Below are 25,801 nucleotides of genomic sequence, written 5' to 3'. Positions count from 1 at the left end.
CAATAATGAAAACATTGCAATAATTTAATGAATTTACAGAATTGATTATAATGCTTACCAAAAGATGAAAAAAAATTATGAACTTAAAAATGTATGTATTGAATATCTAAATGAGTATGCTCTTTTCAGCGTGTTGATGAGCTGTTAGCTGAAGCAGATGCTGCCAGACAGATGGCAAAAGATGCCACAAGCCGTGCTGAACAAACGCTGAAGGAAGCCAGTGATACTCTCAGAATTTTATTGGGCTTTAATCAACAAGTTCAGGAAAACAAAGACAAGGCAGATAACGCTCTTCTGAGAATACCAGAAATTGAAGCTATAATTGAAGAGGCAGAGAAGAAGACCATGGAGGCTCAGGATGCTCTAAGTGGAGCAGAGTCTGACGCTGACATGTCACTGAAATTGGCCCAGCAGGCACAAAGTACAGCTCAAAATGCTTCTAATGTAAGTTATTAAATGAAACAAGTTAATTTGAATTACCCACTGTAGAAGTGGGGCGATGTTGCTGTCAGTCTGTCCAATAGGTCAACATATAATTTTGTCACACGATTTAAAGGAGTGATTTCTTATGAGTATTTTTTGAATATTTCAGATACCCATTTCCTTTTTGCCAATAATTTGAAAGATTCCAACCCTTTTTTTGTACAATGAAGTTTTGTAGGCAGTCTTCATTATATTGTGTTATAATGTACAAACATCTTAAGTTTTTGTCTAATGGTTATTAAATTAATGGTGAAATAACAAGTTCATGCGTTTACATATTTGTTGACAGGAGGCAAGTAGAATCAGACAGGAAGCTGACGATACAAAAGAGAAAGCTACCTATCTGAAGGATGAGGCTGATAACTTATCTGATGATGTCAATAACTTAGAAAAGGACATTGCACAACGAGAAAAACAGGCTGATGATGATTCAGCTCTTACGAACGATGTAAGTATTTTAGTTGTTACCTTCTATGCTACTTCACAAGGTAACAGTATATGTAGAAAAAGATGTAACGTACTCAGAAACATTAAACTGGACACTAATTTACCAGACTTTGCTCTCACTTGTTAATCCCTCTTACTTAATGGAAAGTCAGTAAATACTAATTTTAAAGTCTTTAATTTGACCTGTTCAGGAATTGAACCCACAACATTCTTCACTCGATATGACCGAAAGGTTAAATTTTGTTGAAAAAACCCACTGAAGCTATCATAGTGATATTTTATCAGCAAAGGCTGACAAATATGTGTACTTTTGAAAAAAAAGTTGAAGAAAACCAAATTACTCTTTGAGGTACATGCATGGAAAAAAGATATCAAGAAATGAAATTATTTGTGATGTTTTTTTTAATTAGAAGATGCAATGCTTTATATAATGATCCATACAATATTTTTTTTGTGAATTAGTTTTGAAAAAAACATGAAAATTAGATTTTCTTTTTTCTTTTTTCAACAGGCATTGAAAAAGGCTAGTCAAGCACAGAATACAGCCAGAGATGTGTCGACTAAAGTTACAACAGCATTAAATGAAATTAAAAATATCTCTAATTTATTGAGTAAGTAATGGTTAAACACAACTTTGTAACTATAACATACATGTGATTCTTCCGGCGGGAGTTAAAATCTCCTGCTTTTCAGACCCTCTTCCGTCCCTCCCGTTAAAATTTGAAATCTTCCGCTTTTTGAAAATGTCAATCGCGAAAAAATTTCAGTAGACATTTCTGTTTACAAAATAGATACAGACAGGGAAAAAGTCCGAGAAACTCTAAATTGATATGGGAAAAGTCCGAGAAAATCGGAAGTTTCCTGTAATGGAATTTGTGTCAAAAAGGTAAATAAGAAAATAGCCTGGAGTAATCAATGAAGGTGTTAAGGATTAGACTGTATATACAACAATAAAAGATGATTGGCATTTACCTAGTTATCAACTAGCTAGTTAAATAAACATGTCTGGATGATTAAAAGTGATTCTGACAATGGAACAGTGTTATATAAACATCGACTTTCATAAATTTTGATGCTGTTGAAAACATGGAACAGACTTAGTTTATATTAAACCTCAAAGACAATAAAATCAACTCAAATATGATATGTCTTCTATCTTGTCCAATGGAACACCTAAATAAGTGTGTTTGTCTTATTATTTCACAAAATGCAAACTGTATGTTATCACCAAATACATGTACCCCAGCATCAAATTAAAGAAGACACAGTATATATCTAGCCAAAACAAAAAAATGTGAAAGTCCAGTGCCAAGAGTCATGACCATGCTTACTACACTTTATGCAAAGCTGACTATGGTGTCCCTAATTACTTTACCAAAAATTTGGAGACAGCTACCCAACAGAAAGCTCACAACTTTATCAATTCAACACCTTCTGTTACAAACATGTTCAGTAGGGGTACAAAAGTTGCCTATGTGGTCAAAGCATATTTACTTATTGCCAAAAATGTATGATGGCTGATTACTTTATCTTGAACTATATACATGATATAAAATTATGATGAACAAATATTTGAACCCCCCTTATCTTCTATTTTACCAAAGTTAGAGTCTATCTATACAAATCCTTGATTTTACTAAGTAAAAATGGCTATGTAGGTGCTTGAAGGTGTGGAATCATTGTTGTGTTTTAACAAAAAAGGAAGATATGCAGTTTAAACACACACAAAAAAATCTTGCATATGTCGATAAAAAATCTCCAGTTATGAGGCCCAAACTCCAGCTGAAAATTTCCAAATCTCCAGTTGTGGCTTGACAACTCTGTCACATGTATGCTATAACAGTGGATGAATTCATTTTGAAAAAAAAAAGATGATTGATTGATTGTTAGTTTAAAGCCACTTTCAGAACTATCATGGCGGCTAGATTTATGGGCGGAGGAAGCAAAATTAACCAGAAAGAACCACCAAACTTGGGAAGGAAGACTAGTCAATTAAAATTGAAGTCGAATACACCTTCCTTGTGTTTGATTCAAACTGACAACCTCAGTGTTGACAGCCTAGTGTTGTATTAGATGAACTGCTTATGACACATGATTAGATAAAAAATAGACAATTTGTACAGGAGAAATAGTGGAAGTGTTAGCCCTGTAGGTGATCAGTCATATAGGAAAGATAATACAATACAAATAAACTCACAATTCAATTTGACCCTCATTTCACTGAAGATCCCAGACTACAGTACATACTGTTAATTCAGAAATTATTGCGTGCATTTATTATTGCGATTTTGTCATTTTAGACTTAAATGCGATTTTAATTTATATGATATTGAGAAAAATCCTGTTAAATTCATATAAAATATTTCAAAATGCAAGTTTTAATTATTGCGTTTACAACTCAGTCGCATTTTTAGCAATAATATAAACCTCGCATTAAATTCTGAATTAACAGTAGTCTTGTTTGTAAAGCCAGACAGAGTCATTTGAATTCCCAATCTACCTTGACTTGAAATCAATTATTGAAATATTACTAAAATTGACATTTATGATCGTTTAACTAGATTTTTCCCCTGTAATTCATTAAATATAAATCCAAAGTGTATGTCAACATTGAGGTATTAGTATTACGCCTTCAGTTGAAATGACATTTGCTGTTTCTATATTTGATATTTTTATGCCCCACCTACAATATTAGAGGTACATTATGTTTTCTGTTCTTTGTGTTCTTTTGTTCGTCCATCTGTCCCATCCTTTCATCCGTCTGTACCACTTCAGGTAAAAGTTTTTGGTCAAGGTACTTTTTGAAGAAGTTGAAGTCCTATCAATTTGAAATTAAGCATACATGTTCGTTATGATATGATCTTTGTAAATTAAATGCCAATTGTTTTTACCCCAATTTTACGGTCCACTAAACATAGAAAATGATAGTGTGAGTGGGGCACCCATGTACTATGGACACATTCTTGTTTAAATAATTTTTTTTTTCTATTTCAGATCAACTTGACAGTGTAGACACAGCTAAGTTAGACGACTTAGAAAAGCAGCTTGATGATGCAGAGAAGCTATTAAGAGAAAATAACTTAGACAAACAATTTGTTGACCTTGAGAATGCAAACAATGAGGTCATAGATCTTGTTCTCAAGAGTAAACGAGAATATGATGACCTGAAGAAGGACGTAGAAAATATAGAACAAATAATGAATTCACTACCTGATGGTTGTTTCAAGAATATAGAAATAGAAACAGCACCTGGTACTTAAATTATTGTTCAATCTTAATTCTTATTTTATGTAGCGATTGTCAAGTTGGAAGTCAAGATCTGAGTGATTGTTGGTTTGTAAATGTTAGAAAGAAATGAGAATGTGAAGAATTTTGAGATGAAAATCATTGTTTGGAAGAGAACAAGTATATTCTACAAAAAAAATAAAATTACGATAAATCGTTCTTATTTAAAAAATGACAAATAAGTAAGCATCCTTATATTTTATATTACCTTTAATGTAAACTTAACGAATGTTTGATATGAATTATTTTCTAGTTATCTATTTTGCTAGCTTTCTCATGAACAGTTAAATCTATAAGGTCCTTTTATATTCTAGTCAATTCTAATCATTTTCTCAATATGCTTGTGAATTGCAGGCAATTTGCATTTGTATTATATCTTTCATGTATATTTAGAAATCAATTATTTTTCTGTCTTCTATAAAATTTTGTATTCTAATTTATGTTTTTTAATCAGAATTTTTTGTAAAATTTGTGAGATTGCACCTATGATCAGGGATTCTTTTAGAGTGTTTTCCTGGGCTCTTGGATTTTTTTTTTACTTTGTAACATTATTTAAGAATTTCTAATCATTAAGATTAAAAAGGCCTTGGCTATAAATTTGTTAGGAAAAATTTGATTCCTGTATAATATCTTGTAAAATTTACAAAATGTATTAAGTCATTTTCTTAAATTTGTTGTTCCCTCATAATTTTAAATAATATACTATATTTTTTTCCAACAATAGAGGTTGACAAATATTGTGGTGTTAACAATCAAGGCCAGTGGAATCTCGTAGCAATAGTGTTAATCATTGTCCTGTAGATAATCACATCTCATTTATATTATTACTTGGATTTCATTCAAAATTCATTCATTATTTAAAATCTATGAATTCTCAATTTAAATATCTGTCTTAACACTGCTTGAATTTATAAATTCAGGGTTGAGAAACTTGCACATCATTTATATTTTAATCAAGTTAATAAAACAACATTTGACACATTTTAGATTAATTCCTGATCCAGAAAATCCTTCTCATTTGTTAGCCAAGATATCTCAACTGTGGAGTTAGACTTTTGATTACCTCAAATATTAAAACTCAGTTAGCTTGATTCAGGATAATTGATAAGAAATTTAACTCCATATATAAACTCCAAATTCCAACCATGAACAAATTGACATATATTTTATTTAAAAAAAAAAAAGGGAAATTCTAAAATGTGTTAAAAGTTCAATTTTATGTGTGTTAAATTATACATCATTTGAAATCCTTCCATCTGACATCAAGACAAGTTTCAATTTTGCCTGTTATATATTTTTTTCTTTTTCTTACAGTTGAAAAGTAGAAATTTATAATTATAAAATTACAATCATTTATGTTTAGGTTTTTTTGTTTTTTTATACGACCTCAATATAACACTGTATCCATCTCGGTAACTCAACCAGAATTTGCAGTCGTAAGATGGTTGGTTCACTGATGTAATTTGTTCTGAAAATTGTATTATGTGTGATAGCATTTAACTGTGTCGAGACTGACCAGTTTAAAAAAATTATTGACAAAACCACCATGACCACACAGAAATAATTATATAGTGCCTTAAGATTGAGAACTGCGATGATATGTCATAAATATATATACCTCAAGTGGGAATACTCTGTTCTTGTTATTATAAAGATATTTCAGAAAGACAGGCTTCTTTTTTTATATATCATTTTTGCTATGCTTAAAACAAAAATAGAATTTCTATATTTGGATAAATATTCTGCAGTTTTGAAGTTTTAATTTTTGGCATTAGTTTTTTGCAGATACAGATACCACAATTAGTTATGTGAATATACAAAACCTCCGACATGTGTCATAACGGCACATAGCATTTAGTATAAACCCTTAGATATTCAAACGCTTGCTTGCTTTGTCATGTGTAAAAGACCATTGATTTTAGCAAGTTATTTTACAATCAGTTGTAGCATAGATCAAGTTATCCAAATTGAAATAAAGTTGTTAATACACAAAAGAAATCTTAATAGTGTTACAGGTTGTAAAATAACTGTATGATTATTAAACCAGGTTTATATGTTTTTATTGGTTGTAAAATAATTAAACCTGCCTCTCCATTCATAGACTTTTTTGTTTACATATTATGGTATACATGTCTAGTAATTTTAAGCTACAATGTATTTAAAGAATTCATTGAGGTGACATGCTTTTTTTTTTAATCAAATCTGATAATTCTGCAAAGTTAATTGTAAAAGGTTGCATGATGGAATATTTGTCATCAACACTTTACTCTAAATATGTAAAATTTCAATGGTGCTATTTTTTTACATTGTATTGTGATGAAGTTTTACTCAAGGGCAAGACTATCAGTTCTTTCATTTAAATGTACAGATATTTATACTTCACTTTTGTAATTATATTCATAAATGTAGTAAAAGAAAAAGATGTGCAATGCACACTGGTTGTAAGGCCCCATATGTAGTCAATATACACCATACACACTGGTTGTAAGGCCCCATATGTAGTCAATATACACCATACACACTGGTTGTAAGGCCCCATATGTAGTCAATATACACCATACACACTGGTTGTAAGGCCCCATATGTAGTCAATATACACCATACACACTGGTTGTAAGGCCCCATACGTAGTCAATATACACCATACACACTGGTTGTAAGGCCCCATATGTAGTCAATATACACCATACACACTGGTTGTAAGGCCCCATATGTAGTCAATATACAGCATACACACTGGTTGTAAGGCCTCATATGTAGTCAATATACAGCATACACACTGGTTGTAAGGCCCCATATGTAGTCAATATACACCATACACACTGGTTGTAAGGCCCCATACGTAGTCAATATACACCATACACACTGGTTGTAAGGCCCCATATGTAGTCAATATACACCATACACAGGACTGGTTACCAGGTCATTTAGGCTAAATATGAATTATAATTTTCCAAAGAATCTTTTGACCTTTCTAATAAACTTAAATAGCCATTACTACATATATAATTGTATGTCAATTAAAACTTTTATTATAAGAAGGTTGTATCAATTTTTAGGTTATTATATATACATTTGAATAGACCAGGAGTCTTTGAATTTGATTTTTTTCTCCTTTGGAAGAAAATTATTGTTAGTAAAATATATAAAGGGTTATTTAAGGTTGATTAGAATCAAAGTTAATTATATTTTCACCCAGAATATTAAGCAGTTCATTATGGAGTATATTCTTTCACTTCATATACATCAACAATTATGTGCCAAATATATGCAAAACTTACAAAAACATTTTTAGTAGCTATATGTAGATAAAATTTTGTATAGATATTTTTAATCATGATCTTTACCATTTAATATTGTATTTATATATACCGGTAGACTATTTTTATCCATCAGTTTTATATGAATTAGTGTTTTATAGCTGTTATTGTGTGCTGTATTGTTGTGAGTAACTCTCTTCAAATTTATTTTGTGATTAGAAAAAAGTTAGTCATTCTGATGTCTTTTCTGATTGGTTGTTTTTAGAAACTTTATAATACATGTATCTTAAAAAAAAAGTGCATCATAGAATTGTCCAAAGTCAATTGAATTAAACTTCAAAGTTAGATTTGATTATTTTGAATTTCTAGTTGTTAACTTGCAAGAATTTTGGTAAAAAACACAAAAGATAATTCAACATCTTTTCAGCTGTGATTCTGTCGTTCAAATTTTTGTACATAAAGTTTAAAACAGCATATGCAAGATGAATTTTGATTGGTTATTTGTAACTCGATGATGTCAGTGTAAGTTTGTCAGCATGTATTTAGTACATTTGTTGTGTCATGTGACATGTCATGTGACATGATATCCCACCTACTTATCATCGTTGTACTTTTCTTTAAGATAGTCCCATTTGTAAAAATGTTCTATGACAGCTGTACATTTGATATTATTAAAAAAAATAACACCACTCAGTGTTCTATTACTTTGTCTGTCTTTACATATATGCATTTACATTTAATGATGAAAACACTTTATCTCTTAAAAATATTTTGTCCAGCCTGCGACTTTGTCACAAAGCGAGACAGCGATTCCACATTTTGTGGACTGGCCTCCACAAGTATTCCCTCTGTGGTTAAAGTTTTTATAGGACCACACAATTTTTTAGTTATATATTGGTATTACGTTGTCAGCGTCGTCCATAGAAAGATTGTTTCCGAATAATAACTTTTAAATAAGTGAAAAGAAATCAATAAAATTTTAACACAATGTTTATTACCACAAAAGGAAGCTTGGGATTGTTTTTTCAGGTTATGGTCCCAAAGGTGTAGGAATTGGGGTCCCAAAAGGGGCCAAAAACAGCATTTATCAAGTTTCAGGACAAAAAGTTGTGTATTAGTATTTCAATTGTTCTGATATTGTACCACAATGTTTAATACCATAAGTAGAAGGTTGGGATTTATTATAAAGGGTTATTGGGCAAACAATCTAGGAATTAAGGGCCAAAAAGGGGCCAAAATAATCATTTTTCTTGTTTCAAGACAATAACTTGTGTGTAACTGTATGGATCTCTCTGACATTGTACCACAAGTTTTCATATAATACAGGGAAGGCTGGGAATCAGTTTGGGGTTTATTTTTCCAAACATGTAGGAATAAGGGGCCCAAAAGAAGCATTTTTCTAGTTTACAGACAATAACTTGTGTTTAAAGTGTATGAATCTCTATATCTTTTTACAAAAAGGTTCAATACCATTAAAGGAAGGTTGGGATTGATTTTGGGTGTTGTGGTCCCAATGGTTTAGGAATTAGGGACCAAAAAGGGGGACCAAAATTATCGTTTTTTTAGTTTTCAAACAAAAACTTATGTTTAAGATGAATCTCTCTGAAATTGAACCACAAGTTTCAATACCATTAAGGGATGGTTAGTATTGACATTGGGGAGTAATGGCTTAATATGTTTCAGAATTAGGGGCAAAAAAGGGGAAAAACTAGGTGTTTCTGGTTAACGGACAATTAAGACAAAAGCAGTGTAAGGGAGGTAATTCTAAAACATTTAACATACAATGTTGGGTATGTTCAGATTTACCTCCCTTACACTACTTATATATTATGTATAAAGAAATGTCAGATTTTGGACTAATTGCAAAAAAAAAAAAGGATGGGGTAGTTGTTTTCAATCATTATTTTTTAAATTTCTCAAATTCTAACTTTTTTAAAAGTTAAAGAAGAAATCTTTACAAATCTATTGCTCATTATTGTGCAATTTAAGATTCTTTAATTGCACAATATTGAGCAATAGATTTGTTAGATCTTGACATTTGTTTTGTGTCCGAAACTCATATTATATCAAAAAATTTATCGCAATCCAAATTCAGAGCTGTATCAAGCTTGAATGTTGTGTCCAGATATAATTTCCCCAACTGTTCAGGGTTCAACTGTGGTCGTATAAAGCTGCACTCTGCTGAGCACCTGGTTTGAAATTCTAATAACTTTCTTAAACTATCCTGGATTTCTACCAAACCTGGACAGAAGCTTGTTCAGGAACATAAGATGTTATCAATAAGTAAATTTTGCAAGAAAAAAATCCTGTTGATCTGTATTTTACATTTTAAATTATTTCCACCTTTTTGTTGTGCCTGTGACTAACAGCAAAATTAGGAACCCTTACAAATTTTTTCATTTGTCTCAGGCTATTATTTGGTGGCCAGTTTTTATTGGTGGAAAAAGCCAGAGTGCCCAGAGAACCACGACCCTAGATAGGAAAACTGACAATCCTAATCAAACAAGATAGTGCACCCTCACAACCTCAGAGATTACAGTAGAACTACTTAGACCATTTGGCCACTGAGGCAAATGTTTGGTAATATTTTGGTATGGATGTGTCGTCTATCAATAGAATGAATTTACCTTGCTTATACTGATTACAAAATATTTTTTGTTAGTATAAAAATAGCACAATCTAGTTCACCATGAATATGCTAAACTAGAATTTTCTTTTAATATATAAATACATCAACAATGTTGGAAAAACTAAATGAAATCTATATCAAAGGATGCAAGGTTTTTGAGCAGTGAGATAATGAGAAGATCAACTATTTTTACAGAAATTAGGGAATCAATGTCGGATAACCACATCTTGCAGCAGTTCAACTCCCCACCCTATCTTACATTGATCTTTTGATGTCGTCCCTTATGCTACTTGTAAATAGATATATGGAAAATTGAAGAGAAAACAATTTCCTGATGAATTTTATAAAAACAAAATAAAGGATTATACCCCCTCATCCCAAATAAAAGATAAATAAAAAATAATTGGGTAGTTTAACAGTCTAGCATGAACATCATGCCACAAAATAAACTCCAGTATAGTAGGCAATGATAAATTTGGATAGGAAATGTGATCTATCTTACCTCCAAGATTGCAGAACTGGTGACTCATAATGACCAGGTTGACAAATCATATTGTTTTAAGATAACACAATGTATGATATTCTATATATATTCTATAATGAACATACAATGTATTATCACATAGTAGACATCAACCAACAAAATAATACAATCAAAACATTATATCACAAAAAAAGAAAACCATTTCACAAAATGTTCAACATACCATAAAATGAACATCATGCCACAAAATGAACATCATGCCACAAAATGAACATCATGCCACAAAATGAACATTATATCACAAAATGAACATCTCAAAGTGAGCATCATACCACATTATATAAAAATGTTACCATAATTTCACAAAATGAACATTATATCATAAAATAAACACTACTATAAAATGAACATCATGCCTCATAGTCAACATCAGGTCACAAAATGAACATAATCATGATGCCACACAATGAACACCAAGTCATAAAATAAACATCATGTCATAAATGAACATTGTGTCAAAAATGAACATTACATTACAAAATAAACAGCATGCCACAAAATGAACATCAAATTGACATATTATCACAAAATGATCACATGCCACCAAAAAAATCAGGGGAAATTTTCAATAGAAACAAACTTGTTTTCCAGTCCTCATCATTATTTATATCATTTTCAAATTTCAATACATGGAAAGATGATGAGTGTCGCAATCCTTTGATTTTACAGATTTTTGTCTCGATAAATCTAAATGGTGATGAGCTAGATTTTGGCGTACGCCGGATTTACTTATTGTTGGAAGTAAGTCTAGCCTCATTATTCACACGTTTCCGGTTTGAAACACAACAAACCTGACATCTGACATGTATTTCGATAAACCTCTGTAAATCACCACAGGAGTCCTGTCATTTGATAAAAAGTCAACAACTGTTTAAAATGCCACCAAAGTTCGTCAGACAACATGATAATATGGATTCTAACCGTGCTAGAAGCGCTGAAACGGTATTGCACACAAGCATCATCCATGTCATCTAAGAGGAAAATAAAGCACTTTCTCTTCAAATATTTGCAAAGAAAGATTCAACAGTATAAAAGACACATATTCATGCTGAAAAAGTTCATTTACCGGGGGGGGGGGACAGATCAAATACACATAAACAATGGGTACAAGCACTTGTTTATGTGTTGATGAAGTCCTAATTTTGCTTTTTCAATGTACAGTGGAGTCCCCGGTGTCCGCACGGCCCGTGATATCGCGCATTAGCTGATTTCGTCCTATCTACACAGTGACACATACAAAATCGTTCTTGTTATTGTTTTAGCCTTCCCAAGAGATAAAAAAGAATAAAATTGATAAGTTCAAGAATTAATTAATAACTGCAATCCCGTGATTTACCATATTTGGCCAATTTCCATTAAAAAAATTACATCATCAGATTATTTTTGTTTTATTTAAGTCAAATTAATATCAGATTGAAATATTTTTTGCTCTGCATCCTTGGAAGTGTGTTTGGTACAATCTCACCTATATTTCGTAGTATAAAATCTTTCCTTTATTTCAAATAAGCTATTTTTGGAAGACATGCGTGAAATCACCGGACATTGGAGGAACTCTCAGAACAGGGGTTTTCCTAATTTTGGACACACATTACACAAAATCTAAAGGATGAAACCATACAAACAGAAGATTTTATGAAATAAAAGTATGTTATGAATGTGTTCACACAAAATTATCCAATTATTGGTTTTATCAGTTGAATGAAGTGAAGTCATAAGTCTTAGGTGCGCGGATACACCGGACTGCACCGTACATTATTTAGGAATGGGCGCTTTATGGGACTACTGCTTTCGCCTTAGTTTGCCCTAGCCCCAGTGATTTATGTTAATTATTGTTGAGTTTATTTAAATGTCAAAATACAGAACATTTTCTGCAAATTGGCTATTTTGGTTCCCCATGTGTTGTGCCCAGTACGTCTTTTCACCACCCAACACCATAAAAGTTTATTATTTTGTCTTTTATCTTTATACATGTGACTTAAATATAATATTCAAGTTATTAATTCAACAAATTAGAAGATTAAGAGTTCAAATATCTACAGAAAACTGAAAGGGAGAGTCTATAACACCCCACTTTTTGAACTCCACAGACCCCCATGGACACCTCAAATATTATGTTTTTCCATTTTTTTTCATCCATCTCTTTTATAAAATATTTGTACCAATAATAAGAAAAGAGGCAAATATCAAAATCAAATTGAGAACAGAGATCGAGGATACTTGAACTGATTACTAATTACGAATATGTATTTAAATTTTATTATTTTAATAACACACACAATGTATTCCGGAAAGTCATGAATCCGGAGATGTTTTTCCTTACTGTGATTATCGATTTTAACATAAAAATGATGCCCAAAAAAATCTAAAAATTGATAAAATTATACTATAACTTAATTTGTTTTATTGTATAATACATGTATACTGATATCACAGTTTTTCTTAGTTGTTGATGGTTTTTGGGGTGTTCAGCTGTGTTTGGTGGTGTTCAGTGGTGAAAAGACCTACCCTGTTGTGCGTTGTAGGGGGAACATGAAATTTTCGTGCATCTATCTGACTATCCTACTGTTTGTTTTTCCATGTCTGGTTATATAATCAATTTCATGTGCACAATTCTTGCCAGGTTGTCACATAGAAAGTTCTCAGCTTCAATAGAAAGGATTTATCTTATATTTGGTCTACTGATGGATAAAGTGTTTTAACATGTTTAACATGTAATACAAAAATAAGGAGATGAGGTATGATTGCCAATGATACAATTTATCTACTAAAGTTCATACATCCAAAATGTTTTTCTTTTATTGACCATTGGATGATGTTTTAACCAAGACATCAGTTTATTGTTGACTTTGTGAGTTTGAAAGTCCCTTTGGAAGCTTTCACTTTCTCTTGATGAACCAAACCTAACATGCCTAATGAGCCCTTTTTTGCTCAATTATTTCTTAGCAATCCAAAGAATCACCAGAACAATTAATGGGTGCCTCAGGGGTGGGGGGGGGGGTGTAGGAAGGATCCTGATCCTGAAATCCCGACTTAAAAACACATAATCTCGAGATCCCGAAATTTAAATCCTGAAATTAGATAAAAGAATTCCCAGATCCTTAAAAGGTCAATCCTGAAATCCCTAGCTTAAAAACACCCGATCTCGGAGTCATGATAAAGGTCATATCCTCCCTCTCTCAACAGAGTCTTCAATTATTTATTTATTATAATGACCAGTCAGACCTCTTGCACACATATAAATATATGAACGATTCTGTGTTCACTGATGGAACATTAACTACTCCCCTTTTTTGAGCTGATATCACACATGATTTTTGGTTGGGTTTGGGTTAAAGTGTTCACTGAGCTTACCTTTTCATGTCAAAGGGTGGAATGGGTATCGTTTTTTCTAACAAAATATCTGATCCCTAATATGATTCCCCCTTATCTTATAGTGTTAAATATTTAAAAAAATTAATTTGATTGATAGCGTTGAAAAACTAAAAAAATATTTTGCACTTGGACTAAAAACCATACCCCCCTCTTTCTGGAGTTGAATGGTTGCTCCCATAGTATAGTGTTTCATTGACTTTTAAAGTGTGCTTAGATCTTATTGAAGGAAAATAAAATGATGTATTCATAAAAAATATCATTAAGAGCTTAACATCTAAGTATAATGGCCACCTGTCACACTTTAATGATTTAATCAATAATTTCTCAACCTGACTTCAATCTTACCAGGTTTATATTGAACGTCTAGTTCTATAAACACACGTACATGTATATATGTTTCTTCTATATCTAAGACGTAAATGTCTAAAAATAAAAATCATCAAAGAATTTTAAGATGATTGATTGCTGGTTGCTTGATGTACAGTAGCAAATATTGTATACATGTTCTTGACGAGGATTTGAAAATTAAAAAGGCTTATAATTTAGTAAGAGAAAATTAATAAAAAAAAATGTGCTAATCTCCCTCAAATCAGTTTGGGAGCACCTCCTAAAAAAAGGTAGCCTTTTAAACAGATAACAGGGACTATTACAGAAAAGTAACTTTATAATATAATTTTGTATTTTCCACCAATTCAGTTACTGAACTACATGAACTAGTAACTTACAAATTTCTCCAATTTTATGACACATGTACGACAGTCTTTTATTTCTGTATTCTTTAAGTATTAAATTAGTTTTTCTCTGTTGGTTATATTTCTTAATTAGCCCCCCAGTTATACTCTGTTTCTCTCTTTTCTTTATAATTTAGTTCTATTTTTCTGTAGATTTGGTCCATTATTCTCTATTCTGAAAACTCCATCCAGACCCTCATGTGTAGGTAATTATGAATTGGTTGTGGAAACAATATTACAAATATATATACAGAAAGCAGGAAACTAGTATTTGTAGAATCATTTTGCTTAAGGGAGCTGGCTTGTCATGTTTTAGATTTTTTGTCAAATTTTCGGAATCCTCTGGTTTTATCCATTTGAATGCCTTGTAAAAGTTTCCCCGGTGACTCACATTTTTCTTGTTATAATTCTTTTACATGCATAATGATAAGCCATCTGTAAAAGTCTTATAAAATTTTAATTACTTTTTAACAGTTTTTCAGAACTTTAACTTGTCGATGATAAAGCTATGAAAAGTCAAGAGAGAATATTTTCTTGCCAAAATTTCAATGGTTAATATCTCGAAAAACAAGCACGGTGACCTTTAATTTTTTTTTGCTCTTTGGATGTCTTTAGTAATCACCTATCAATATAAACTAGTGTATTAAAAAGTTAATTACTTTGAAACTGAGAAGCGAACTCCCTTAAAGGGAAACTTCGTAAAAAAATCAAAAATTGATATTATGTCCATTCTGTATAAAAATGCTCAAATTTATAAATATTAAAGTTTTATTCCGCTAGATAAGAGATCAGCATCGATTTTAAATTTTGAGTATCAGTTCTTTGCGTTCCGCCATTTTGTTATCTTGTCCAAATAAAAATCACGATATGTCTATAAACCACAAAGAAACAAAACTACAGTAACCGATGTAGTCGTAATTACGTGTCGATATCTTGTCAATCGTACGGTTGTTTTATCTGACTAACTAACTTGATTCGGAAAAAGTTCTTATTTTTTTAATAACCATATAGTCTGTTATTTTTAAACTGTTAATATTGGAATTAGTTAAAAAGTCAAAGTTCAAATCATAAATAAGTGTTCCGTGAAAATTGTTTTCGAAAATCTAATTCGTTCATAATTCTTTTAAGTAATATACTTTATTCAACTAAATTAGGATCTTCGCTCCACTGATCACCCGCATGGCTTAAGGTATTTCTCCCAAAGGTATTGTGAGGGGTGTAAGGTGACACGTCCAGGTATTCAAGCGATTTCCTGTTGGGCTTGCAAGTTCATGCATTGTTTCACCTCTGTAGGTATTGATCAGTGTACACGGCCGATAACTTATAACTTTCCATTTTGAACTATCAGGTGCATGTATAATATACATCTCTGTCTTGCGTGTCCGAAAGTGATATAATATACTAGTCATTACTTAACTCATACGCTTGTTTATAAATAAAATTTCTGGTGTAAAGAATATTATTTATAAAAAATAAAAATGATACCAAAAAAAAAAAAAAAAAAAAAAATTAAAGATATACAAATATACGTATTTTTTCCAAGGGTTAATTTGGGAAAATCAGAGACATATAATTGTATTATATGTCTCTGGGGAAATGTAATATTTACTCGTTGTCAATAGTTGGATCATTCCAGAAATGTTGATTAAAAAAAAGTGTGCACTTGTCGACGATTCGTTTATACGCCCGGATAGAAAGTTACGGAACTACAGCGCAATTTAAAATATATACATGTATACATTGAACATAAGAAAGAAACATACATTTTGTGCAAATTGGGGTAAAAGTTTTGTAAATAGACTAGTCCACATATACCACAGTATGTAATCATCCAATTCGATAGACTATTGTATACCAAAAGAAGAAGAAGAAGAGGACCAATTTGATTTAAATACAGGTCGATCTATAACTTGCTTTGGTTCATCGAAGTTATGAACATAGTAAAATCACAGATTTATATATCAATTAGATTGTTCTCGAATAAAGAAAGAAATTGGTCATCACCACAAATTTTCCGACATATGCAACTGGACGTACACTAATAATCCCCGAGGGATGTGAATATTTTCTAGGAAAGCTATTGAGTATTAAAGTTTCAAATCATTTTCGGGATTTATTTTCTTTCTTGATATTCAATGACAGCAAATTTAAAGAATAAACTGCTTGTCAGATATTTGTCCGCTTTAGGGATATTCTTGCCAGTTGAACAGACTTATAATTACATTCAAAAATAGGGAAAGATGACATTAAATTCGTTGTCTTTTGTTTTTAAACATCTTTGGTCAAATAGTTATTAAGTATTATACGTTGTGAGACGAAGACTATTTTAATAAGGACGTCCCCGATTATGATTAAATTTGGTTGATGTTTTTCACACTTGATAAAGAATATCTATTCGTAATTTTTCGATTCCATTCCAAGAAGACCTTAAATTTGCTGTCAATTTTTTAAAACTTCTCAAGTACAAAAGTATTTTTTCTTTATTCGTTCATATTATATTCCGCTTCGGTAGAGTTATCTTCAGTGAGTTCCAGTTATTAATTTGTACGTGGCTTTTAAAAAGTCTAAATCTGAGTGTTCTCATTCATTTATTTGCCTAATAAAGACAAATAAAAATACTTTGGTAAAGCTATTTATAATTTCTAAGTTCTCCTTTTTATTAGACATCAATCAAGGACAAAAGGTGTAAATCATTTCAATCGGACATATGAATTAAGTTTCCCGTCTTTAACCGAAAATTGTGTATTTCTTAGTAAATTAACTTATTTGAATTCAAATAAATAATAGCACCAAACATAATTAAATAATTCCACGGCGATCAATTTTTATTTGTCACCAACTTGAATATATATTTTAAATATGTGTATTGAATGCTCCCTTGTCTTATAATTCACTGATCCGAATAGACAGTCACACCTGGCAAGGTGTGCCCGAGAGGCGTGGTTAAATACCGAAGTGCAAATAACAATTTACCTTTCAACAAGCCATCTACGAGTATTGCCACAGAACCGTGAATACACACATCGTATCAACCTAGTCATGGCAGAGATAGTAAAAGGTCAATAAGAGTACACCAACATATTGTCTTTACAGATTATTGTACTTTACTTTGTTCACCTTATCAGTCCGAAAATACATTAATTAAAAATAAATTTATAACTTTTTGTGTTGTCTACAAAAATAATTTGAATATATACGTTTAACATAGAAAATTTATCTCATGAATATGTACAATTGAACGTATGTGCGTTTTATCTTCTTATTATCGGATGGTTATTAGATAAAGCATAAGTCATCGGCGTGCTTACGATTACGTTAAAATATGATTAAAAACCAAGACTTTTAATGATTGTATTTTAAATCCCGGTATGCAAAAACCAGGAGAAAACGTCACGACCTACAGGAAGTAGTTAATATTTTTTCATTAAATATTGAATTTCTCCTTTATTACTGCACATATAGCGATAAAACTTTGTGAATATATATATTATGTCATAATGAACATATTTAAACCATAAGTAAAAAATCGTGAATTTTCCCTTTAAAGCCAACACCTTGAAAAGAAAATGGAAATTTGTCATAGCATTAATATCAGTCATTTCTGTGAACAAAATAATATCAAATTGTCCACCATCACTGGACTAAATTTAGTGAGTAAAAAAATGAAGGTGAAATGAAGTAAGATGATAATCACCACTATAACATTTCTAAAACCTACTGTGGATTCATTAATTTTCTTGAATACTAATTTTCATGGATTAAGGAAAAATTGCATTTCATTGATATTTTATTCAATGTTTAGCCAAAGTCTCCATACATGTGTACATGTCATATAGACCTAATATAGAATTTGATCTTTGTAGGACTTCAAATTTCGTTATTTACCTAAACCAAAAAATTTCAACAAAATTAATAGACAATGGACAATATTTAAAAGCACAAACACATTTACATTAAATGGTTATGGCATACAGTATTGAGACATTAAACTGACAATATTTCAGTTAATATCCCATAAATAAAAATGAATCTACTGAATAAGGGTTGGGTCCTTGATTACTTCCCTCATCAAAAGGTTATCAGTGACAGAATAAAATTGAGAAAGGAAATGGGGAATGTGTCAAAGCGACAACAACCCAACTATAGAGCAGACAACAGCCGAAGTCCACCAATGGGTCTTCAATGTAGCGAGAATTCCCGCACCCGTAGGTGTCTTTCAGCTGGCCCCTAAAATATTACATATACTTACACATTTCAGCCTTATTAGCCATACAATGTAAGGTTGATCATCAAACAGATTGGTTTGTTGTCTTGTGTTTCTCCAAAACAGGTCAGTCCTCATTTGGACCACACTTTAATTTAACTTCTACACAACATGTATCAGGTATATGTGTAATATTATATGCCATTGAATGATTCCATTACTTATTTTGCAGAGAGCACTTCTTGATGGAAATTCAGATGAAGAAGATTTCTTCTTGAAGTGAGTATTTTAACCTGTAGCATTTATCTGTTAACTATTGAATTTATATGTCTTAATGAACAAAGGACCATGAACATTAAGGCCTTTTTTTTTATTTATACATTGTACCGGCACCAATGATCTAAGTTTGCAATATTCCTCATTTTGCTTTGGTACCACCTTTTTCAAACAGCTCCACACTATATAGGACAATGGCAGAACACAGTTACCAATGGTGCAGTTCACATTCAAGAATACAGTATTTAAGATTGTAGACTTTTTTTCTCCTTTATTTTATGAATAGTACATATTGGAACCACTTCAGTGCATACACAAACGAAAACTATAAAATATACTGTGTATTTGAATGGAAAACACACTATTGGTAACTGTTCGGTTTGTTGTCCTTTTTAGTGTGGAGCTTTTTGGAAAAGCCATGAGTGGCACTGAAGCAAATTGATAAATATTGCAAAGTAAGATCATTGGTACCTTCTGTAATCATATAAACAAAAACTTACAACTTCTTATCATCAATGTGGATCATAGTTTGTCATGTTGATGTGAATCAAAATGTAGAATTTTCAGTGATATAAACATTATTCCCAGCTTGTCTTGCTCTATTTTCCATTGTCTTTTTTTTAATTCATGATATCATGTTTTAAAGCTCTTAACATGCTCGATGTTATGAAGAACAAATTCAAAATGATAACTTTTTATACCATTCATGGAAATTTGTAGGATACCATGTAGTTTTGACTTTTACATAGCAAGTATATTACAACTGCTTGATTATAGTGTTTTTAGTAATTAAGTATTTGAGGTTTTGTTATCGTGCTTACAGGTACTGTAAGTTTTTTATGCATTCATATGGTGGGAAATGCCTTTATATGTTTGATTCTATTTGTAGAGGACCAAATGTCAAACCGGGGAATATAAGGAGTGATCCAAAGATAAACAGGTATCTTTTAAATCAAGAAATAGTTCAAAGATTAGTAGTTAGTAAATTTCGAACTACATTGTAGTTTAAACATATTTTATTGTCCAAAAATAACAAATGGAATATACATTGTACAAAATGGATAAAAGGATGATTATAGAACTATAAGAATAACAGGTAATCATGTTTGAACAAAAAGCTAGCTTAAGCTATACAGAATTAACAGCTAAGTTCAGATAAAAAATGTACACTAATGGTTAACATGAAAGTACAAATTCATAGATTAACAGGTAAAAGTGAGACTAAATTGTTACCCAAAATTTAACAGGTAAATGTCATATTCATAGGTGGTCAGAAGATACACAGGTAAATGTCAAATCCATAAGTGGTAGTCAAAAGAATAACAGGTAAATGTCAAATTCATAAGTGGTCAAAAGGTAAACAGGTAAATGTCAAATCCATAAGTGGTCAAAGGAATTACAGGTAAAAGTTATATTTTTCACCTGTAATCTGTAATTGTTAACTTTTTTCCTCTCATTTTCAATCAAACCACATCGTCTTGTTTTCATATAACTATTACCATATATATATACTTTACAGATTACAAACGAGGTTATTGATGTGATGTGGTATAACTATTACAATTTATATACTTTACAGATTACAGGGCCAAGTAAATGAGGTTATTGATGTGATGCAAAACAATGTTGCTAAAATTGTTGACAGGGGAGACAAGCTTGAAGATTTACAGGATAAATCAGGTACAATTGTTGAAAGGGGAGACAATTTTGAAGATTTTAGGATAAATCAGGTAAAATTGTTTACAGGGGAGACAAACTTGAAGATTTACAGGATAAATCAGGTACAATTGTTGACAGGGGAGACAATCTTGAAGATTTACAGGATAAATCAGGTAAAATTGTTGACAAGGGAGACAATCTTGAAGATTTACAGGATAAACCAGGTAAAAATTGTTCACAAGGGAGACAATCTTGAAGATTTACAGGATAAGTCAGGTAAAATTGTTGACAAGGGAGACAATCTTGAAGATTTAGAGGACAAATCAGGTAAAAATTGTTGACAAGCAAGATAATATTGAAGATTTACAGGAAAAATTGTTGACAAGCAAGACAATATTGAAGATTTACAGGATAAACCAGGTAAAATTGTTGACAGGGGAGACAAACTTAGATTTACACGATAAATCAGGTATAATTGTTGACAGGGGAGACAATCTTGAAGATTTACAGGATAAATCAGGTAAAATTGTTGACAAGGGAGACAATCTTGAAGATTTAAAGGATAAATCAGGTAATGCTTGAAATGTTTAACTTAAATTGTTGACAGGGGAGACAAACTTGAAGATTTACACGATAAATCAGGTATACTTGTTGACAGGGGAGACAATCTTGAAGATTTACAAGGTAAATCAGATAAAACTGTTGACAGGGGAGACAAACTTGAAGATTTACAGGATAAATCAGGTAAAAATTGTTGACAAGGGAGACAATCTTGAAGATTTACAGGATAAATCAGGTAATGCTTGAAATGTTTTACCTTTATTTTGTATAAATGTTAATGTTTGCACAAAAGGTAACTTTTGAAACATTAGAGGAAGAAAAGTGAAGTTTCAAATCTGATCATGTTTTTCAAACACATGTCACACAATACATCAGAAATATATGCAGTTTTGGTAAAAACAATTCATAAACTCTTTTTATGCATTGATTTTAACCAAAATTGATGTATGAGTAGAGAATGTCATTCCTAATTCTTATATAGTGTAAAAACTTACTTTTTGTTTAAAAATTTCACAAATTTTGAAGAAAAAAAATTTTTATGCATATGATTTCAATAAAAATAGATGCATACATATGATATGCTTTACAAATTGATTCCACTTGTAAAGAAGTTTTTTATTTATAGAAAATTTAAGTGACCATGCAGATATGTTTAGATCAAGAGCTAAAGGCTTACACAGACAAATGTGGTGGAAAAATTGTAAGGTAAGAACTTTATATAAGAAGTAACAACTAAGAATTGATAGGAAAGTCAAATGATAAAAGTTGCACCTTCAAAAGAGTATTAGGAAGTATGAAAAATACTTGACAGTTTAATAGACCAATTTCGAGCTATGTACTTCACAGGAAAAAAATCGTCAACTATGCACACCTTTATGAGAACATTTCTAGATAGAGGGGGTTGTCTGAGTCTCTGCACTATTAACCTACAACAAGCAACTTAAGTGATTGTCATTATACAGAATAAACTAGAAATAATGTGTGTTCCATACGTACTAAATTACAATTCCCTATTAAACGACAGTAGTGCTGATTGTCAATTATAAGAATTTATTTTGCCGAATACTTCATGTAGTATAGCATCATATTTTTCCAACATGGGAATGGAAGTGACGATGCTCCTATCCACACAAAAGATGTTCACTAAAAACAAACTTTTCAATGGAAATATATTGAACTCAAAAGTTGTCTATTAGCCCTGCCAGACACAGATCCCTGGTTTTTCTAAATTAAATAAAAGGTATAAAAGAAAACAAATAATAATGAACAAAACAGTCAGTTACACTATGACAAGTCTAATTTGTTCTAAAAGAATACTTCATAATTGTCTGACAGGGTCACCTGACTTTATTTTGCTAACTCTCATATTTATGTCAAGTTATCAGATGTTTGACATAGTTTTCATTGTTACAATACATCGACAATTCATTTTGATTAACAATGAATACTTTCTTCATCATATCTCTTTTTTCATTTTGTTTTTTACATAGTGTGCTGCATTATGTATGAAAACCAATAAATGTTATATTTTTTTTTATAATTTTAGATGAAAATAATAATAGCTGTGGTGATTTTAATTTTACTTGCAGTCATAATCAGTAAGTAGATATTGTGTATTTATTGAAATTTAAACAAGATTATATTACCTGGATAATTACATTAGATGTATGTTTCATTATGATACAGTTATTTTGATTGGCTAACAGCAATTTCATACAAAATGTACTTTGGTCAACACTTTTACACCCAATGAAGTTACAAAAAAAGCATTCAATTCATAAATGAAGAAGGATAAACAGGCAATACAAATATAAATATTATCCTTGGTTGACTCAAACCCCGAGACTCAAACCCTATATTTATGTTGTGACCCTCCAACTTATAAAAGTCTGTTCTATCTGTGGTCTCTTTTTTTAAGCTGTTTAAAAGCCATACCTTCAAACTCTAGTATTTTAGACATGGCAAGAAAATTGAATCAATCGTTTATAGGAATGATGCATTCTATTCCATGTGCTTTTCTTGACTTTCACCAGAAAAGCTTTAAAAAAAATTGACCAGAAGTGAATTAAAAAGTAGCCAAATTCATCTAAGGTAAACTTATTGTTCTCTGACAATTTCTAAATCATCATCAGAGAATAAAAGAAGAGAATATTATCAGGGTTTTCCGCTGGGTCAATCATTTTTTTCCCACCTCTTTCGCCATAACAATATATTTGTCGCCACTTTATTATTTTTTTTGCCAAGTAACTTAAATATATTTTTTGTTTAGAATTTACGTTTTTTCTCCCCCCCCCCCTCTCTTAAATAAGATAATTTTGCCCCATAGGCCATTGTGTCTATGACTATTCTCTCAAACTTATTTTATAGTCTACAATTTAATTAATAAACACTAAACTTTAAACAACAGATTTTTTTTTAACTTAAAAGTTAAAAATATTCATTGTATTATAAACAACTTTCCTAATGAGGGGCCCACTATACTTTAATAATAAAGAAGATATAAGTCCTGGAATATAACAAAATTAATGGACATGTTTTAGTCATATAATACCAGTATAGTTTGTAGAGAAAGTTACTTTAAAAGAAAAATACTGATGTGCCCTTTTATACTAAGTGTCATGTTAAGAAGTGGTTTTTACAGCAAAACAAAAGATTTTATCACATGAAATTGAGCCCTCATTTCATGTGTAGACATAACATTGAAGAGTAACCCTCATTCCAGGGGTTGTTCCCAACCTTTTGGATAGATTTCTTCATAACGACAGTTTTCGTTTCTTGACCATCGTAAATGAAAAAGTTGAGGGGTAAAACTATGCTTGAAACACATGTGTCACTCAAACGACTTTAAAGTAGTCTCCCTAATCAATTACCTATATTAAAGTCAAAGGATAATTAAAGTCTTAAATCTGATATTTTTCTTGCTTTTGGACTGTTTCCGTCACAACATCATCTTTCTTTTCTAAACTATCTTTAAAAGGAGAGGAACGTCAAAAGTTTGCTTCAAACAGGTGCGTTGCAAAGTGCTAAATAAATTCTGTATGTGACATTTAGTGGAAGCCATTTAACCATATCATTTGTCGAAACAATTCAATCAATGCCTTTATTAATTAGTCCTTTGTTGTCGATAGCTATAAAATGCAATCAGCTGATTATTGATTTTCTGTCCAAATCTTAATGAGGTCAAGGTGAATGCCGAGTATTGTCTGATCAGGTAAAGTCTGAGATACTGGAATAGAAGTAAATAAACAAGATGGAGGAAAATAAATTGTTATATATATTTTTTTTCGCCAAATTCTTTCGCAAATGACGATTTTTTATCGCCACAATTATTATTTTTTCGCAAATTGCGAAGATGGCGACCGCCAGCGGAAACCATGATATTATGAATAATTTTTAGAACTGAAGCAATGACATCATAAATTCAAAATTTTGACCTTTAAGCAATGGACAGTAAAGTGGTCATGTAAATTAATGTTTGAAAGAAAATAGTAATGCGGCAAAGACCAGGCTTGACTTACCACAGAGATTCTAAGTATATAAGCAGAAACGTGGCTAGAATTTCGAAATTATGGCAGGTATAAGAAGTGTTGCATTCAAGTCATCTCATTTCCAAATTTCAAATAATTAGACTTAAAGGCATCATTTGTGGATTTATTAACAATGTTGGATTATTTGCTAACATTTTTTATTCCATTATGTTTGCTTATAAAAGTACTTTGATTCCACTAACTAATCAGTTGATTAGTACTAAACTAAATGTTTTTAGAAAAATACAGTTTATTTCAAGTTAAAATACTGCATTGTTGAATTCTGAATTATCTTGATTTAAATTATTACATACTTTTAAAATGATTTTTTTTGATTGAGAATAAGATGTTTTTTTTCTATTTAGATACAATATCAACAGACCTGAAAACATTTCCTTCAATGGATCAGTTTAATGAATTACCACTTCAGAAATAATAAGAGATTATCTTAAACATTTGCTTCTTCTTACTCTCTTGCAGACAGAATTTTCATATTTTCTATTTATTTTTTGTTATTGATTAAAATTTATGATTTATTTTTCAGTTCCAATCATTGTGAAGAGTTCACAGAACTGATCATTGGTGCAGATATAATAAGATTGGTGATTTTCGAGACATTTTATTTATTTATTTCATTTTACTGTGATGCCATTGTTAACAAAACATTTTATGTATATGTATGATTTGTTATTATATGTAAATTTTGAATATACAGTTATATTATGTTTTATGCTTAACTATGTTTTATTTATAACAATAGTTTTATATTGAAAAATGCAATGGGCCATATTAAACAAAACAAAATTGATACTTATCCAACTCT

At 31.0% G+C, this 25,801-nt stretch overlaps 2 protein-coding genes across 2 annotated transcripts in view; both read left to right on the top strand.

The window, feature by feature from the left end:
* Nucleotides 1-8,164, top strand: part of LOC134707791 (laminin subunit gamma-1-like) — a 43,217-nt gene extending 35,053 nt beyond the window's left edge. The window contains exons 23-26 of the mRNA XM_063567835.1: nucleotides 130-444; nucleotides 773-931; nucleotides 1,442-1,541; nucleotides 3,925-8,164. Coding sequence (XP_063423905.1) covers nucleotides 130-444; nucleotides 773-931; nucleotides 1,442-1,541; nucleotides 3,925-4,190 — 840 coding nt within the window. The 3' untranslated portion in view covers nucleotides 4,191-8,164. The remainder of the gene's footprint in view (nucleotides 1-129; nucleotides 445-772; nucleotides 932-1,441; nucleotides 1,542-3,924) is intronic.
* Nucleotides 8,165-11,396: 3,232 nt separating this feature from the next.
* On the top strand, nucleotides 11,397-25,703 carry LOC134707790 (vesicle-associated membrane protein 4-like). The gene is made up of 7 exons (XM_063567834.1): nucleotides 11,397-11,590; nucleotides 19,188-19,234; nucleotides 20,121-20,171; nucleotides 20,811-20,911; nucleotides 22,077-22,156; nucleotides 22,998-23,049; nucleotides 25,523-25,703. The coding sequence occupies exons 1-7, from the start codon at nucleotides 11,525-11,527 to the stop codon at nucleotides 25,552-25,554; spliced, it is 429 nt and encodes a 142-aa protein (XP_063423904.1). The 5' UTR covers nucleotides 11,397-11,524; the 3' UTR covers nucleotides 25,555-25,703.
* Nucleotides 25,704-25,801: the final 98 nt, after the last annotated feature.

The sequence above is a fragment of the Mytilus trossulus genome, chromosome 2 (genome assembly GCF_036588685.1).
Source record: "Mytilus trossulus isolate FHL-02 chromosome 2, PNRI_Mtr1.1.1.hap1, whole genome shotgun sequence".
Classification (NCBI taxonomy): Eukaryota; Metazoa; Mollusca; class Bivalvia; order Mytilida; family Mytilidae; genus Mytilus; species Mytilus trossulus.
Note: the sequence above shows the minus strand (reverse complement) of the source record. Positions and strands in the feature narration are given on the sequence as shown.